General features: G+C 40.8%; 1 protein-coding gene across 1 annotated transcript in view; it reads left to right on the forward strand.

Annotated features, from left to right (window-relative positions):
* Window positions 1-17,725: 17,725 nt before the first annotated feature.
* dok4 (docking protein 4) overlaps window positions 17,726-18,426 on the forward strand; it is a 52,218-nt gene continuing 51,517 nt past the window's right edge. The window contains exon 1 of the mRNA XM_041792256.1: window positions 17,726-17,869. Coding sequence (XP_041648190.1) covers window positions 17,804-17,869 — 66 coding nt within the window. The 5' untranslated portion in view covers window positions 17,726-17,803. The remainder of the gene's footprint in view (window positions 17,870-18,426) is intronic.

An 18,426-nucleotide genomic window follows, 5' to 3' on the forward strand; every position in this document is an offset into this window, starting at 1 on the left:
ATGTGTCAGATAATCATGAGTGCCTGTGGCTCTATGTACAACGCTGTGTGCGTGTCTGTAGCGTGTGCATACAACCATCTGATATGATCTGGAGACGGGATGTCTTTTCCCCATGTCCCAGCTGTCTTGGGACATGTTTGTGGCTGCGTGTGGGCGTCAGTCTCTTTGTGCATATGTGTGCTAGAGTGTGTACCTTTCCCCACTGTTATCTGTGACAGATAGTTCCCAGCAGACAGACTGACGCTTCCCCAAGTGTTACCCTCAGGCAGACTAGAGACATGAGGGTGTGTGTGGAGAGGGGAGGAGATAAACATCTGAAAAGTTCAGTTTTATCTCCAACTCCTCTACCTTTGCTTTCATATTTGTTTTTCCCATCACTGCAGCCTTTGTTTGTCTGTTTGGCTGCACAGGTATTTATATAGAAGTCTTTTCTGCTTCATCTCTAATCCAGGATTTTAACAGTGTTCTGGCTGTATACAGAAAATGTCCAATGTATAAATCATGCTGACTTCACACTTAGAGGATGCTGCTTTAGAAAATACGCCTTTTATGTATATAAATTGTCTCCCAGCACCTTAAAGCTTACTAATGAACATGACACAACTTTTACCAAAAGCTGGTTTAAGTATGACAACTTTGGTTTGAACGGATTGATCATCCTGTTTGCTAAAGCCATGCCTCCTGTTCACCCGGTCTCCAGTCTGAGCTTACTGGATGCTAGCTCACAGTGGCTTGCAAAAGTATTCATACCCCTTGAACTTTTCACATTTCTTCACATTACAACCACAAACATAAATTAGGGCTGGGCGATATATTGAGTATACTTAAAGTGTCGTGGCTTTTGCCACGCACGATGTGTAAAATGTCTATATCGCGAACATCGAGTATAAATTGTGTGGAAGTTTTGAGCCGTAAGCGAGCATTTCTTGCTGGAGATTTACTTCTCCCATTGTCCCTGATCTTACTCGCTTCGCTTGCTGCCTCTCACGATACCGTGTTTTTCAAGGCACAGTGAAGTATGAGGCACTGATAAGGGAATTGTTCAAATAACGTAATTAATGTCGATGGAAGGAACCAACTGGAACAGGTTCTTAACTGGAACCGGTGCTCAACTGGAACAGGTTCTGAACTGGAACCGGTTCTCAACTGGAACAGGTTCTTAACTGGAACCAGTTCTCAACTGGAACAGGTTCTTGAATTGTACCAATTGGTGTTTACATATTTTAATCTCCAAATCCAATGACTTATAGTCAGGATTAGCATCTTATTACCAAGCAAAATCCTGGTTTGATAGAAGGCACTGGAAGTCACTCCCATAATTCACACAAAGCATCATGGGGACTAGGAATAATTTGGATAAGGATAAATAGAAATAAAAACCAAACTGTTTAATTAAGAAGAAAAGACATAAAAAATAGTGTTTTAGGAGTATTTTGTCCTGTCCTCTGATGTTATTCTGTTAACTGTTTCAAATTACTATGAAAAGACACAAAAATTTAAACAAGGCTTAAATCATATTAGTATAAATACCCAGATATCGATTATGTATTTTGTATATTTAAATGCTGCTGACTCAAAAGTGTAACGGGTTTAACTCCTCACCACACATCTATCACTGCAGGTGGGCATCCCTCTTAATCTCCCTTTATCTCATCTCTTGTTAATCCATAGCAAAAAATATTGAAAAACATATAACATGTTTGTTCAGATACGTATGCATAGAAAGCACATGGATGCTTAAAGTAGACTGGCATGAATATTTAAATATAAGTATAACACCCTGCCCTAACTGTTTCTGTGTGTTCAATTTTTTGTTTCTGCTTTTTTGACACCTGAGACCATCTGTAACCACACTGTCAATAAAACTACAATGTTAAAACTCACGTATTCCTACAGTATTGTTATATAATGTAATGGCACCATTTCATGCAGTAAAATGCGTAAGGATATGTGAGTGATGTCTGCTGGGAAGTGATGTTAGATGATGGGATTTAGTAGGCATGTGCTCCAGTGCTCCATGAGAGGTTAGTGGTCAGTCGAGTACATCTGTGTTATGTCAGGTCTTGTTAGTAAAGTCAACGAAAGACTTTCGCTGCCTCCTGATAATTCTGCACGACTCTACAGGTAACATAATCCCTCTAATAGGGATGACATATACAGTCATGGACAAAAATATTGGCACCCCTGGAATTTTTCCAGAAAATACATCATTTCTCCCAGAGATTGTTGCAATTACAAATGGTTTTGGTATACATGTGTTTATTGCCTTTACGTGCATTGGAACAACACAAAAAATCTGAAGATAAAAGACAAAATTGACATAATTTTACACAAAACTCAAAAAATGGGCCGGACAAAATTATTGGCACCCTCAACCTAATATTTGGTTGCACAACCTCTGGAAAAATAACTGAAACCAATCTCTTCCTATAACCATCAACAAGCTTCTTACACCTCTCAACTGGAATTTTGGACCACTCTTCTTTTGCAAACTGCTCCAGGTCTCTCAGATCTGAAGGGTGCTTCTTGCAACAGCAGTTTTGAGATCTCTTCATAGGTGTTCAATGGTATTTAGATCTGGACTCATTGCTGACCATTTCAGGACTCTCCAGCGCTTTGTGTCCAACCATTTCTTGGTGTTTTTTGAGGTTTGTTTGGGGTCATTGTCCTGCTGGAACACCCATGATCTCTGACACAGACCCAGCTTTCTGACACTAGGCCCCACATTGTGGCCCAAAATTTTTTGATAGTCTCATATTTTATGATTCCTTGCACACAGTCAAGGCACTCAGTGCCAGAGGCAGAGGCAGCAAAACAACCCCAAAACATCTTTTTCCTCTTCCATGTTTGACTGTAGGCACTGTGTTCTTTTCTTTGTAGGCCTCATTCCGTTTTCTGTAAACAGTAGAATGACCTGCTTCTCCAAAAAGCTCTACCTTAGTCTCATCTGTCCACAAAATGTTCTCCCAGAAGGATTGAGGCTTACTCAGGTACATTTTTGCAAACTCCAGTCTGGCTTTTTTATGTCTCTTTGTCATGGTGGGGTTCTTCTCGGTCTCCTGCCATAGCGCTTCATCTCATTCAGATGACCACGTATGGTCCCAGCTGACACTTTTGCACCCTGAGTCTGCAGGACAGCCTGAATTTGTGTGGAAGTTGACTGAGGATGTTTATCCACCATTCCAACTATCCTGCATTGCATTCTTTTGTCAGTTTTTCTCTTCCATCCACGTCCAGGGAGATTAGCCACAGTGCCATGGTTATAAACTTCTTGATTATTATGGACAAAGGAATTTCAGGATCTCTGGAGATGGTCTTGAAACCTTGAGATTGTTCATATTTTTCCACAATTTTGCTTTTTAAGTCCTCAGACAATTCTTGGCTCCTCTTTCTCTTCTCCATGCTTGGTGTGACACACACGGGCACACAACACAAAGGTTGAGTCAACTTTTACACATTCTAACTGGCTTCAGGTGTGATTTCTAGATTGCCAGCACCTGTTACTGCCACAGGTGAGTTTAAATGAGCATCACATGCTTGAAATAAAATGATTTACTCACAATTTTAAAAGGGTGCCAACAGTTTTGTCCGGCCCATTTTATGAGTTTTGTGTAAAATTATGTCAATTTTGTCTTTTTTCTTCAGATTTTTTGTGTTGTTCCAGTGCACATAAATGAAATACACATGTATATCAAAAAAGTTTGTAATTGCAAAAACTTCTGGGAGAAATGATGGATTTTCTGGAAAAAATCTAGGGGTGCCAACATTTTCGTCCATGACTGTATGAGTTCTCTCCTTTCTGCACTTTAATACAAAAAGGTGAAGGCAAAGTTGTGAAAATCAGACCAAAACAGCACCTCACAGAGAAATATGTGGAGAACAAGGCCACAGTAGGTAATTAAACCTCCACCATATATGCTGCCACAGGCCTTTTTACCTCTGCTTTAGTGGTCACCTGTTGTTGAAAATCGAGCTTCGGCTGCTTGGTAGATGGCGGCATCAGGCAGTTACTCTGAGCCTCACTTAGGCTCTAGTTGAGTTTTTGTTTTAGTCTGCTGCCTGACTTTACCGTTTCTCTCTCCCTCCTTTGTGTGCTTGAGCCAATGTGTCACCTGAGTCAGCAAATGTCACATAAGTGAAATTTACAAGGGATGCTTGGTTTGTTTTCTCTGTGCTCCTGTTTACAGGTAGTTGGGCGATTATTTTACACCATCAGTGATGTGATGTGTCACACTGCTACGTTACAGACAAATTTATTGTGATGATAGGTACTGAGGTGTAAAAGTACATAAAAGCTTTGCTGGTTTTAAAGTCACGGTTTGCTTTGTTTTTGGTACGCTGGTTGAAGCAAATGCAACACAAAAAAATATTTACTTTTAAATCAAGAATAATGCTGCCGCCTACTGTTAAAAGGGTCTTCAATTATAAACATTGTTACATAAATAATTCAAATTCTAGTTTATTTATTTATTATTAATATTGACATGTTGATACCCTTTTCTGCAATTTTTAATTTACCAGCTGACCTTGAACACATCGTAATAAAAACCGTTAGCTCATTAAGTGAGCTAATTAACACCTATCCTGCTAATTTTAACACAGACTTCAACGCTGTATCACTTATTTAAATGATACGACCTACTACAAAATTTCGGAGCTCTTTTTACAGCCTATCTGAGCAGATGACGGGGTTAGAGTCTGTCTGGAGTCTAAGGATAGGGTTAACCCTCACCCTGACATGATGGTCAATACGTTCATGTTTTAGATGGACTCATGTGAGAATAGAAGGAAATGATTGAAAGAAACAAGATAGACTTAGATGATGGAAGAGATGGAAAGTGAAGAAGAAGAGAGGAGAAAGGCGGGGAGGGCTGATTGCCTGACTGATTTCATGAGTCACCTCTCCTCAGGCCAGAGGCTGCAGAGACAGGTGGCTGTGTGTGTGCGGGTGTGTGTGTGTGTTAGCGTACATGATCTTCAGATGTTCAGAAGTGTCAGTCTGAGACGGAAAACACAGGAAAGGAAAAAGGTCACATAACACAAACATGTAAATATGATGTAGACATGCTGGGCTGTTGCACCAGCTGTGCCTGAGAGATGGTGTAAAGGCTTTCCTAAACCCTACACTGAAACCAGTCTGGTTGGACCTAGATGTAAGGTTCATCTGTGACAACCAAACCTGCTGAGATATGTCTCAGATGTGTTTTACTTCATTTGGTTTATCAGTTACAGTGCTGTCTCTCATGTATAATTGTGTCTGAAAGACTGGAAGAAAATTACTTCCATTAACTCCTGTAAATCCTAAAGCTGTTTATAAAATCGACAAGTTGTCATCATGAGTTGATAACTGAAGCCTCTAGCCTTGTTTACAGTGTAAATAATAACAGCAGCCCTATTCACAGTGCTGTTTAAATTCATGATAATTATGTCTCTGTGACATTTCACCTTCCCTGGGAACGCCCCAGTCGTGTTTTAGGGTGGCAGAGTTCAGTAATGAAGAGAAATGAGTTGAACACATTCACACATATCACAGGACTAGTTCTGCCCAGGGACTCCTGGTAATTCGTAATAATGCATGGGACGTCTGTGTTTTTAATTGTGTGAACTGACATTGTTTCGTAGTAAAAATTCCAGGGCTTATCGTCTACCATATTTCAGGTCTGTTTTCTATGGTCCGTGCGACTTTTTCTGATTGAATAAAAAGTAATAGAGGCTGGGTAGGTTGTCTACTAATTTTTGACATATATGGACCATTCTAGTAACCTTGCAAAGCAGATGGATATGTACATTTCCTTGTTTTTCACTGGCGAATCCATCTTCTTAAGCTCCCATCTGAACCATTTGGGCCCGGTTAGAAAGTGACAGGACCACTCAGCGACGAGGGGCAGTACTTTCAGGCGCAGCGGAGTCATGATGTAAACAAGCAGCAGCAAGAGGCCGGTGCAATTGACCTATGGTTAAGTCCCGCCCTCAAATGCGATGAGCCAATCACAGTGTGTATACCACTCCAATACACTTGGACATCAGCTGCCTGGACATCCATTGAAATGAATGGGAGAAATTCTGTTTTCGTCCGGTTTTATGAGTTTTTTTGAGATTTTAAGTTTAAAAATGGTCAAACGGTGTTCACAGGGTACATGCAACTCCAACACAAGGTATCCTGAGAGTCTGGGTGACGGAGTGTATTTTTTACTCTTTCCTAAGCCACATCTAAACCAAGAAAAGTGTCTTCTCTGGATTCAAGTTTTGCAGTAGACCACAACATCAACTCAACATGGATAAAATTAACAACACCTGTTCTAAGGTAAGCCAACATCGTATTTGAGGCAACATATTGTCACTTTGCTGTAAAGAAATATAAAGTTATCTTTAACATCTCTAACGTTAGCTAAAGTTAGCCTAACGTTAGCTCCTAGCTGCATTGTTCGTTGTGTCACATTGTTTGTTGTGAGTTTATTGGCAGTTTTTGTTCTAGTTTTTGTACTTTGGTGATCGTACATGGTTGTTAGCTGTTGTCCAAAGGGCTCTAGTTAAACTAACATTAACTCCTGGAGCTTAGCTTCATTAACTTATCTGTAATAGCCAAGATAACAAAGGTTGGCAACCGTTATGCTGAATGAGTCAATGTAAATACTGTAGCAACAAAACTAACGGAGAGACACTCTTGGTAAAGATGGTAAAATGGCCGTTATATTTTTGTCATATTCTCAGCCAAAAACCTGAACTTCAGTGGCACTTTGATGCTGATCCTCTATCTTGTGGTCTGAGATTGTTATGGCAACGAGATGCGGTTTATCATGTTTGCACTGGGACCTGTGAATTTGGGCTTGCAACTGAAGCTTTTTATCGACCTTCTCGACAATAAAATGATAAATATATCCCTCCAATGCGTAGTTTAGACCCTTTTGGTGACTTCAAGATTATATGTGATCTTTCTGTCTCCAGAAATCATCAATGGCCTCCTGTGAAATGTCTCCTACTGTGACACCTGCAATAGCGCCCGTCACTGATTGTTCATTGTTTGTCCGAGTGAGTGGAGGGGGCGTGGCTTAGCCATAGGTCAATTATGGCGGAAGAGCTTAGCGTGGATGCTGCTAAAGCACCAGTTTTATCAGGACTTGAAGACAATTCTTTGTTAAAAGAAGAACGAAGAACAGCAGTAAGTTGTTTTCTTTTCAAAAATGACAAAAGTCAAGTACTTACATGTCTATAGTCGCCATGTTTCGCGTTATTCCTCGGTAGCTGCGCATGCGCAGCTCGGTAGCTGCTCTGTCATGTGTTTTGTTGCTCTGATTGGCCTGTAGAGATGTGACGGACAGAATATTAATCCAATCACACTTCAAGTTTTTTCAAAGCCTTTGCCTTTCCTCAGACGTTTCCTATTGAAGCTTTCCCTGCGTGTCAGGTTACCATTCTAGTGCTTTTCTATCAGTTGATTTCATCCTATGTTGACATTTATTCTGCTTGATTTATTCATTTAAACTCTGTGATCCAAACTCACGTGTACACACTGCTGCTCTCTTTACATGCACAGGGCTTCTGCTCTTCCATTTCACACATCACTCAGTTTCTGTTTTGAAATGTGTTCAACATTCAGTGATTAGGTTATAGCTGCTGATTTGGTTCATATTTAACATGGGATGTCTTACCTTGATACGTGCTGGGAGAGCCAGGGGAGATTGTTCACTTGTTTATTAATCATCGGTAACTGGCTGCAGATTATTAAAAATGAAAATAAAAAACAACACTTTAGCCCATGTTATCTGCTGTGAACTCTGGGAAACTGTGTGTGTAGGATAGGTTCCATGAAGACAATGTCACCTGCACAACGCCATATGCACAACATTGCACTAAATAAAAATTTACAGTGTGTTTTCATTGCTGCTTTTGTGCAGCTCCTCTATGTTTTTCTTCAGTAAATTTGAGGACATTACAGTCGCCACTTATCCTATGTGAATGCACCATGAGAAACACTGACGTCAGGGGGTCATTCACAAATTACAAGAGGTCCACAGGTAATACTAACCCTGTGTGATTAGTGCTCTAGTGTACACTTGTTTGAATCTCTTTTTTACCTCCGCCAAGGAAGTTATGTGATCGGCAGGGTTTGTTAGGTAGTTAGTTTGTTTGCAACATAACTCAAAAAGTTATGGACAGATTTTGATGAAATTTTCAGGAAATGTCAGAAATGACATAAGGACGAACTGATTAGATTTTGGGAGTGATCCAGATCCCCGTCTGGATCCAGGAATTTTTTTGAAGGATTCTGTACTGTTGGGAGATAGGGCTAATGGCAGAGGTCTGTGCTCTCTGAGTGCTTTTCTAGTTTTACCACAGTTTTCTCTTTTACAGCTTTGAAAAGACAACATTGTTTTAACTGTACTTCTCTCCATAGATGATTACAGTCAGTCTTCCAGAGTCTGTGGCCCCTGAAACTGTATAATTATTTAGTAAAGTGAGTTCCTCTGAACAGTGGTCTACTATAGAAATATACCAAACTGATGTGGTGTTGTTGGCTAATCAGAATGAAAAATTCAACACAAATCTGCAATAAATTCAGGAAGTTTCCTTTTAGCTTGAATAATAGAACTAGAGCCATTTATCTGAGGAAGGATTCGGAGCCAGGCGGGCCTGCCTGTCAGGAAAGAATCAAGTCTCAGCAGGCAGCGAGATGACAGAAGAGAGGATGATTTAATGTGCAGCGACTGCAGAGCCTGAAATTTGATTGTTTTAGAGTGCAGAGCCACTAAAACAGAACTGACTGAAGTCCTGCTGCTGATAATGATGGAGGCTGCCTTCTCTTTGTTCAGACTCATTAAAACAATACACAAAGTCCACTGACGACTATTTACTGATGGGAGACACTTCAGGCAGCACGGCCGCAGCGAGAGGAGGCTCAGCTGTAGCCGAGTGTACTGCTGTGGCGGCTGTGGGCCTTTAGACTGTGAACACTTTATTGACTCAATGTCATCACTCACAAATACACAGACCCGTGGAAAAGCCCCAGCAGGATCAATGGAGAGCATCGTGAAATCAATTTAGTGTCCTTGTTACACTTTGTATCTCACTGTGACAGGATGCTTCCCATGTCTTTATGTCTTTATATTGAGAGTTCACTCTACAACCAGTCAGTTGCCATCAAACCAGTCTTAAAGTGGAAAATGACAAAACTAGTGCTGTCAACCAAAGGGAAATATTAATCTGATTAATTACGGGCTTTGTAGTTAATTAATTCAGATTCTTTGAATATTTGAATGTTAGCTGAGTAATTCAGGGATAAACTCCATAGTTTTAATAATAAAAAAATTGTCTGTAAAATTTGTTATTCTGTTAAGTAAAATTAAAAAAAATGTCACTAATTTTTTTTAAAGGGGACATATCAAACTGTTTAAGACAAGTTAAGACAAGTTTGCTTTGGTCTCAGAGGTCCACGAAACATGCCTGTGAAGTTTGTTTCTGTAAAAACACTCCAGTATTGTTTTTTTTGCATGTCTGAAACTGCTTCTGTTTCAGATCTGCTCTGAGCGAGCTGTTTCTGTGTCTGTGGCTTTAAATGTTAATGAGCTGTTTGACTCTGGCCTTGACTCCTCCCCTCTCGGGAAATGGATGTGGCTTGATGGATGTGGCTCTCCTGATCCCGAGAGGAGTATCAAGAGTGGAGGGTGGAGCTTTTTCCAGGTGGGGAGGGCCAACTGGACAAGCAGGCGGGGCTAACTCCTCACATGACATCATAAGGGGAAAATCTGAGAACCGCTTATTCCAGCGCACATTTTCTGAAAGGTGGAGAAAGAGAGGAGGGAGAGAATGGATTTTTCTGATTCTTGGGGGGCCGTGGACAGGCCATGGGCACAGATTTTTGCTTGAAAAGCCTGAAAAGTGTATTTTGCATAATATGTGACCTTCATTTACACTCTTGACATGCATGTTAATGAGGTCAAACACCATGGAAATGTTAATGTTTGCAAGCATTTGAAAAGGGAAGGAAAAGAACAGGGTGTAATTTTGGGAGAATGGTATTGATTGGTATTGATGGTATTGATCACTTCCTCTTTTTCCCTGGGATGATGGAGCTCTCCAAGGTATGGTCATTTAGGCCCTTTTATGGGGATACAGAAGCTCACTGGTTTCATTTCAGTGGACTTAACTACACACTATCAAATCAGGTTATGATAGCTTAATCAAAGGATGGCTGATCTTTACAGGGCACATGACCTGAAACAGAAATACTAAAGAAGGGGACATAAAATGCACTGGTCTGTTTTCATGAGCTCATCATTTAGAGACATTAAAATGAGATAAAGGCAAAAATCCATGTCATGAACACCACATTTTCCTGCTCCTGCATTTTTTTAGTTTAGGTCCATAAAACCTGCGACAGATTCTTCAACATGAGAAAATTACAACATAAACGTGGACAGTTTGACATGCTGCTGTTGTTCTCTGCTAGGGTTAGAGAAGAATGCAAGATGACAAAACTGATATTTTGCAATAGGCCTGCAAAATATGAGAAACTTGCAATACATAAAAAGATTTTTCAACACAGCAAAAACTATAAGATAAATAGACAAAACATTGATGAGTACACTTCTGCCTTTTTTATAATGCAATAATGAATTTTGATAAATTGTATATATGGATAACTGCAGACACATTCTTTGGAGTGACGAATCACGCTTCTTTATCTGGCAATCTGATGGACCAGTCTGGGTTTGGTGGTTGCCAGGAGAATGGTACCAGTCTGACTACATTGTGCCAAGTGTAAAGTTTGGTGGAGGGGGAATTATGGTGTGGGCTTGTTTTTCAGGAGCTGGGCTTGGCCCCTTAGTTCCAGTGAACTCTGGAACTCTGAATGCTTCAGCATACCAAGAGATTTTGGACAATTCCATGCTCCCAACTTTGTGGGAACAGTTTGGGGATGGCCCCTTCCTGTTCCAACATGACTGTGCACCAGTGCACAAAGCAAGGTCCATAAAGACATGGATGAGAGAGTTTGGTGTGGAAGAATGGTCAAAAATTCCCATAAACACACTCCTAAACCTTGTGGAAAGCCTCCCCAGAAGAGTTATAGTTGTTAAAGCTGCAAGGGTGGACCGACGTCGTATTAAACCCTATCGATTAAGAATGGGATGTCACTTAAGTTCATATGCCAGTCAAGGCAGGTGAGTGAATACTTTTGGCAATATAGTGTATTTCAGTTGCTTTTGTTTGATTTGTTCATTGCAGAAAGCAGAAAGTCTGTAAACTTTCACAATAAGCCTGATTTTGAATGGGGGCTGAATGATTTTGATTGCTACTGTTTGTAGTGATTCTGACTGCAAATATGTAGAAATGATCCTCCCTGTCTTCCTGCTCTCTTCCTTTTCTCTTTTCCTCCTCCTCCTCCTCTGTCTGTTTATCTCTGAGTGTCAGGGTCACTGTCAGAGGGCTGTGCAGTTTGCTGTTAGAAATCCAAAAATGACTTAAATTATGAAAATATTATTGATATGAACATAATAAATGTACATAGAAGGTGCTTCATTATCAGTTTGAATTTCCTTGTACAGTATTTTAAAAAAATCACAATATCAATCGCAGAAAGAAAAACTACAACACTGCCTGTTACCTCCAGTAGGGTTTAGTCCTAAAGGCCACCTGTGAGGCTTACAACCTGGAATAGTTCAAATGTCTAATTTAAATATTTGCAGAATAAATCCCTATTTGATATTTTCACAAAGTTTTCGACTTCTGCCTTGGAGAATTTTTAGTAAACGTACAAATAAGAGAGTTGAGCTCATACAGGTCTTCTAGTGTCGCGGGCAGTGTGTTGAATATTTATAGCAGAGCTCCTAATGCCCACCAATGACTGCGATGATCAATTATTCATGTTATTATTTATGAGTAGCACACCTTGAACACATTGTTTTTTAAACAAATTATTTATTTTAGGCGATTTAATTGAAAACAATGATCCCTCACATGAATCTGTTATTAACATTCACATTTTAGATGTTCTTCCTCACTTCTCTTTTATGGGTTTAATGTTTAATAGTCTTTTGTGTCTGAGCCACTTAGCTGAACCAACAGTGCTGTAACGATAAGCCTCTCTGCACCCTCCTCTGCCTTCTGTGTGTGTGTGTGTGTGTGTGTGTGGGGGTGTGTGTGTGTGTGTATTAATGATCCCCTTGTTAAAGTTTAATGTCTCTGTTCCACTGTTGTCAGGGAGATTTACCACTCAGCCTTATGGGAAATGTTTGCCCCGCTGCTTTGAGCCTGGTAGCAAACACACCCCCCAGTATACACACACACACACACACACACACACACACAGCACAGAAGCGTTGGACATGTGTGTATACATGTAAAAAATGCCGACACGTTCACATGTCTCTTCATCACTCGTAGATCAGTTTTGTTTCCACCATTGAGTCGATAAGACAACAAGTGTGGCGGCTCTCTGGAGAGGAAAAGTGTCTTTGTGAATGTTGGGCTGTTCTTCACACATGGTTACGTTCAGCTCTAGATCAAGCTCGCTGCTGTCTCGACATCCCCGCGTGTCTCTGCTGGAAGCTCACCATGCTCACTGAAGCTGGGATTTGCTCTTGAACTGAGTGGTTTGAAAACAGCTTTCTTATACTCCACTTTGAGCCGAGTGTGACAGAGATGGTTATCTGAACTTAGATTTTGGGCTAAGCTCAAAATCCAGAGCTAAAGAATTTTACACAGCCATGCTGCTGTGATGGATGTGGTGTGTGTGTGGTTTAGCATTGTCTTGTTGAAACAGTCAAGGCCTTCCCTGAGAGAAACTTGTCTGGATGGGAGCATATGTTGTTTTAAAACCTCTCTCTACTTTTCAGCATTGATAGTTCCTTTCCAGATGTGAAGCTGCCCATGCCGTAGGCACTAATGCAACCCCACACCATCAGACAAAGGCTTTAGAACTGGGCTAGATTTTGACTGGGTGTCTGTGGTTTCCAAAAAGAATTTCAAATTTGGATTCATTTTACCACAGAACAGTTTTCCTTGGCCCAGAGAAGACAGCAAAGTCTCTGGATTGTGTTCACACATGGCGAGAGACCCTGCCTCTCTAAAATGCTTATTTTATGCCCAGTCATGTTACTGATGTGTTGCCAATTAGCCTAATTATTTGCAAAATGATCCTACAACTGTTTTTCATTAGTACCACTTACTTACCCTGTCTTTACTTTTTGAGATATGTTTCTGGCATCCCCAAGAAACAACTCCTGGCCCATGTAAGAATGGGACAGCATTCCTCTCCCAGGTCTCCTCACTTTCAGGTCATCTACAGAATTTTGTTACGAGAATGTCCTACACAATGGTAAACATGGCCTCGTCCCTACTTTTGTGAGCAGGTCTGTTTCCTAACAGAAGGTCACTTAGTTTAGAATCCAAAATGAAACAATAAAAGTTTGAATGCAGAAGAGTGGAATTTTATAATCGGCTAAATAAATATAATAAATTGTGATTGAATTCAGAAACTCTGAGATTAATCTTGATTTATAATTGTAAACTTTTGACAACCCTTATAAAAACACTTGCTTTTGTGTCTATTGTTGGCCTGTCTGTTCTTTATATCTGCTTTCTGATTTTATATGATCCACATGTCCACAGTGTTTGTGTCCGGCAGGAATCAAAGGAAATGTATTAAAAAGGATAACTGCAACACCATGAGGTGGGACGGGGAAATAAATGTGACAGATGATCACACAAATGTCATAAAAGTACATTATTTTTTAAAAACCCATCTTTGAGCATAAGTAGTCTACTTTCAGGGCCATTAAAGATGACATTGGGGGCCTTCTGGGCCCCAGGGCCTCCAATTGAATAGCATGGGTCTAAGGGGGGTGGCCCAGGCTGGGGCCTTGGCAAATTGAGAGGCCCATTAAGGTCGACTAAACTGGGGTCAAAGGGGTACAGTTAAGCTATCATAACCATATTTTATGTTTTGACCTGAATAATAACCACTCTAATCAAAACAATAAACACTTTTTCAGTTATTTATGCTGTAATATAAAGCCTTCTTAAAAATGTAAACCCCTTTTCAAATATCAGATTTAAGATAGGCTACATGTAGCAAAAATGGGTAAAAAAGGTGATGAAATTGGATTTTAGCAGAAATGGGTTAGAAGTTGCAAAATGTATTTATAGTGACAAACATGGGTTAACAGGGGAAAAAAATGGAAGGAAAATGGTGACAAACAGGGTAATAGGTGGCCGAAATGGGTTTAAAGTGGCAACAATGGATATAACAAATAGTGAAATGTGGTTAAAATGGCAAAAATGAGCGTGGATAAATGGTGAAAAGGGCATTAATAGTTGAGAAACTGGGTCAACAGAGACATCAATGGGTGGAGAGTGGCAAAATGGCATGAAATGGTGGTGAAATAGGATTAGAAAGTGGCAAAATGGGTTTGAAGTGGCAAAAATGGGCAGAAAAGGTGGTGACATGGGAATTTAGAAATAGCAGCAAAAGGTTACGAGTGGTAAATATCGAAATAGAAATTATGAATGGGAAAAAAGTAAAGAAAAGGGGTTAAAATGTGATGAAATTGGTTTAAAGTGGCAACAATGAGTAAATAGCGGCAACACTGGGGAAAATTGTGCAAAATTTGAAAAGTTGCAAATAAAAGTGGAAAATAGGTGGAAAAGGTGATTACAAGGGGTTAAAAAGTTTTGAATGTCTTGGTCTTGTCTTGGCCTTGGACTGGGTGGACTTGTGTTTCATCAAGACTGGTGGAAACCAGCACTGATCTGCTATTCTTCAACTTTATTAATGTGATAATAAGGAGAAGCACTTGCTGAAACAACAAACAGCTACACCTGACAAAAACTCAGACATCAGTCCATCTTATTTCTAGCCAGAAATACCTCTGAACACTATAGGCCTCATTCGCCTGACAAATCTAGATAAACCTCTCATTGTCAGTGCTTTTAAAATACATACAAGGATTTATTTTTTAAATAATAATAATAATAATAATATCTTGAATTTATATAGCGCCTTTCAAGAAACCCAAGGACGCTTTACAGGAACACATATATATGGACAAACTATGTGAGGGGTAGGATGAGTGTAAGGGGTAGTTTAGTGAAGACTGTAGGCTGTGGTGAACAGGTGGTGCTTGAGACATTTTTTGAAAATGTCCAGAGATGGAGCGCTACGAATGTCTGCAGGAAGAGTGTTACAGAGGGTGGGAGCTGCAGCACTGAAGGCTCTGTCTCCATAGGTTCGGTGTTTGGTTTTGGGCATGGAAAGTAGGCCAGTGTCTGAAGATCGAAGGTTGCGGGATGGTGTGTATGGATGGAGGAGATCAGAAAGGTACTGGAGAGATTTGTATGTGAGGAGGAGGACTTTGTGGTTGATACGGGACTTGATAGGGAGCCAGTGGAGGTGGATGAGGGTCGGAGTGACGTGTTGCCAGGGTCTAGTGCGAGTGAGAACTCTAGCTGCAGAGTTTTGGACGTACTGAAGCCTGTCCAGGGTTTTGTTGGGAACTCCAGACAGGACTCCATTACAGTAGTCCAGACGGGAGGTTATGAAAGCATGAATGAGTGTTTCAGCCACAGAATCAGGGAGTGATGGTCGGAGTCTGGAGATGTTCTTGAGATGACAGAAGGCAGATTTGATGACAGACTTTATGTGGGACTGAAAGGAGAGGGTGGAGTCCAGGATGACGCCCAGGTTTCAGACCTCGGAGGACGGACAGATGGAGGTCCCGTCCACATTGAGCATGAGATCTCCAACCTTCTGCAGCAGCGCTTTGGGGGCCACCACCATGAGCTCTGTTTTATTGCTGTTGAGTTTGAGTTGGTTAGATGTCATCCAGGCTTTGATGTTGTGGAGGCAGTTTACCAGGGAGTGGGGAGGGAGCTGGGTGGATGGTTTGGTGCTGAGATAGAGTTGGGTGTCATCTGCATAAGAGTGGAAGCTGAGACCGTGTTTGTGAGTAATCTGTCCAAGGGGAAGCATGTAGATGGTGAAAAGGAGAGGTCCAAGAACAGTGCCTTGAGGCACGCCCTGGTTAACTGGGGCAGGGGATGGGTGAGAGGTGCCAATAGTAACAAACTGTTTTCTTTGTGAGAGATATGAGTGAAACCAGGAGAGAGCTGTACCAGTGATGCCAAGATGGTGAGACAGGCGGTCGAGGAGGATGGTGTGGGATATTGTGTTTTACAAGAAGTTAGTTAAGAAATTTGTTAAGATTTGAGATTTTTGCATGTTGTGCTGTGAAAGAGTTACAGACAGTTGTTTTTATCTGTCAATTTTATTAAAATGAAACTAAAATTAAAGATAGGCTGCTCTGGTCAACATTGTCATGGTTTGTTTAAATTGATTTTTATGGTCTCAGGTTGCTTCGGTCTCAACCCCCAAAAGTCTTGGTCTTGTCTTGGTCTCGGTGCACTCTGGTCTCAGACAAGTTTTGGTCTCAGAGGATGTGGTCTTGAGTACAACACTACAACTGATCCAACACACATGCACACCGTCATCAATAAATCACAGCTGGAGAGGGTCCATCCTCTGGGTTTGTCTTTGGCCCAGCCTGTGGTAGCCTGTGGTCAACTGTGTAAAAATCAGCGCTGATACTGAGTTAAACTAAGGGTAACTTTTGACACATCACTGCTTAAGTGACTGTAGTTTAGACTTTAAGACATGCAGTGTTACTGCTGTAACACTGGTGTGGTCAAAACAAACTGTCAAATGATCTGTCAGTTAGCACCTCACCAAATGTAGATATCAGTTTGAGATGTGGAACCAGTCTAAAAGTATCTGAGCAAACAGGATGAGAGGCAGTATAAAGCTGCAGGGAGCTGCTGAGTTTATGAGTGACACCTCACATTACACTCAGTAATGAGATCAGTGCAGCTTCAACAAATGAGAACATCTAAAGACACCAGATCCATGTTTGCCTAGAGGTGTTAATCCTGTAACCTCATATCCACTACTGCAGCAACATCAGCAATGCTGAAAAGAGAGGATTAAGACATCAGGCTGATAGAAATGGAAATGGGACTAGACTGAAGCTGACAATAAACTCTGTGGCATCATGGGTAAGCACTCTCTGATCAGAGTTTACCCCTCGTACGTTTGTGTTTCCCAGTACAGAAGCTGTAATAGATGCTTCCTCCTGTGATATCTGCTTTGTAGAGCATCCCAACTTCATGTCACAGCACTGCACAGGCTCACGTGAGCTTTTCAGCTCCAGTTAAAACATGCAGGCTCAAAGAGAGAGGCCAATAAATACAGACGCACAGAGCGGACCTAACATTACAGCACGAAGGCAGGTCACTAGCAGCCGTCCTGCATACTTGGCCTCAATAACAGTGTCTGCCACTAGCATGAATAATGGACGATAATGTTGTCTCCTCACTCTTCTATGAATAAAACATTTCAACTGTATATCCATTTCTGCCTCTCTCCTTCTCTGTCCATTTCTTAGAGATGTCAGCGACGGAGACCAGGGGAGACCCGTCTGGTGAAGAGTGAACAAAAAAAAACCGATAAGGCAACCAAGAGAGGACCAAGGAGAGCAACACATCACTCAGAGGAGAATAGAAAGAAGACAAACAGAAAAAAGGAGGCTTGGAGATGTGAGGAGATCCAGGACACAGGAGGGAAGGACTTGGAAAGAAAAAATAAATATTACATGGAGGAATAAAATAAAGTTGTGTGAGGAACACACAGGATTGTGAAAGAAAGAGGACAACGAACCTTGGAGCACTTGACAGGAGGAAGGGACAAGGAGGGAAGAAGAAACATCTGGATGGTCTCCACAAGGACGGCCACCTGGTTACCGCCCCTCCAAAGATGGCCTCCAACTTCAATGACGTCGTCAAGCAGGGCTACGTACGCATGCGCAGCCGCAAGCTGGGGGTGAGCGTTTGCATGAATCTGTAATTATATGAGCCTAAAATCAGGATTTTAAAAACTTTTGGTGGTGTGCCCAATCATGAGTAGCATTTCTACATAGATGAAAGGCTGGTTCTTAGTATATTAAATTTTGGTTTTACTCAAAGCAATACTCATCTAATGTAGGCTATTTATCACCCTTTATTTACAGAAGTCGGATTATAATTTTACTCTAAAGTACACATTATTGTCCAATAATCCTTTATAAATATTTTCAGTATCAAAGCTCATGTTTTTGTTGATGATATCCTCATCTACAGTGCTTTGACATGTGTTTAATCCTTCCTGATTTCTTCTTTTTTTAAATATTTATCACACTTAAATGTTTCAGATCATCAAACACAACTTAATATTTGACAAAGATAATCAGAGTAGATATGCAATACAGTTTTTAATTGATGATTTTATTCATTAAGAGGAAAAAGCCATCCAAACCTACCTGAATGAAAAAGTCATCACCCTCTAAACCTCATAACTGGTTGTTCCATCCTTGGCAGCAACAACTGCAGGCAGGCATTTGT

Source organism: Cheilinus undulatus, linkage group 1 (genome assembly GCF_018320785.1).
Source record: "Cheilinus undulatus linkage group 1, ASM1832078v1, whole genome shotgun sequence".
NCBI lineage: Eukaryota > Metazoa > Chordata > Actinopteri > Labriformes > Labridae > Cheilinus > Cheilinus undulatus.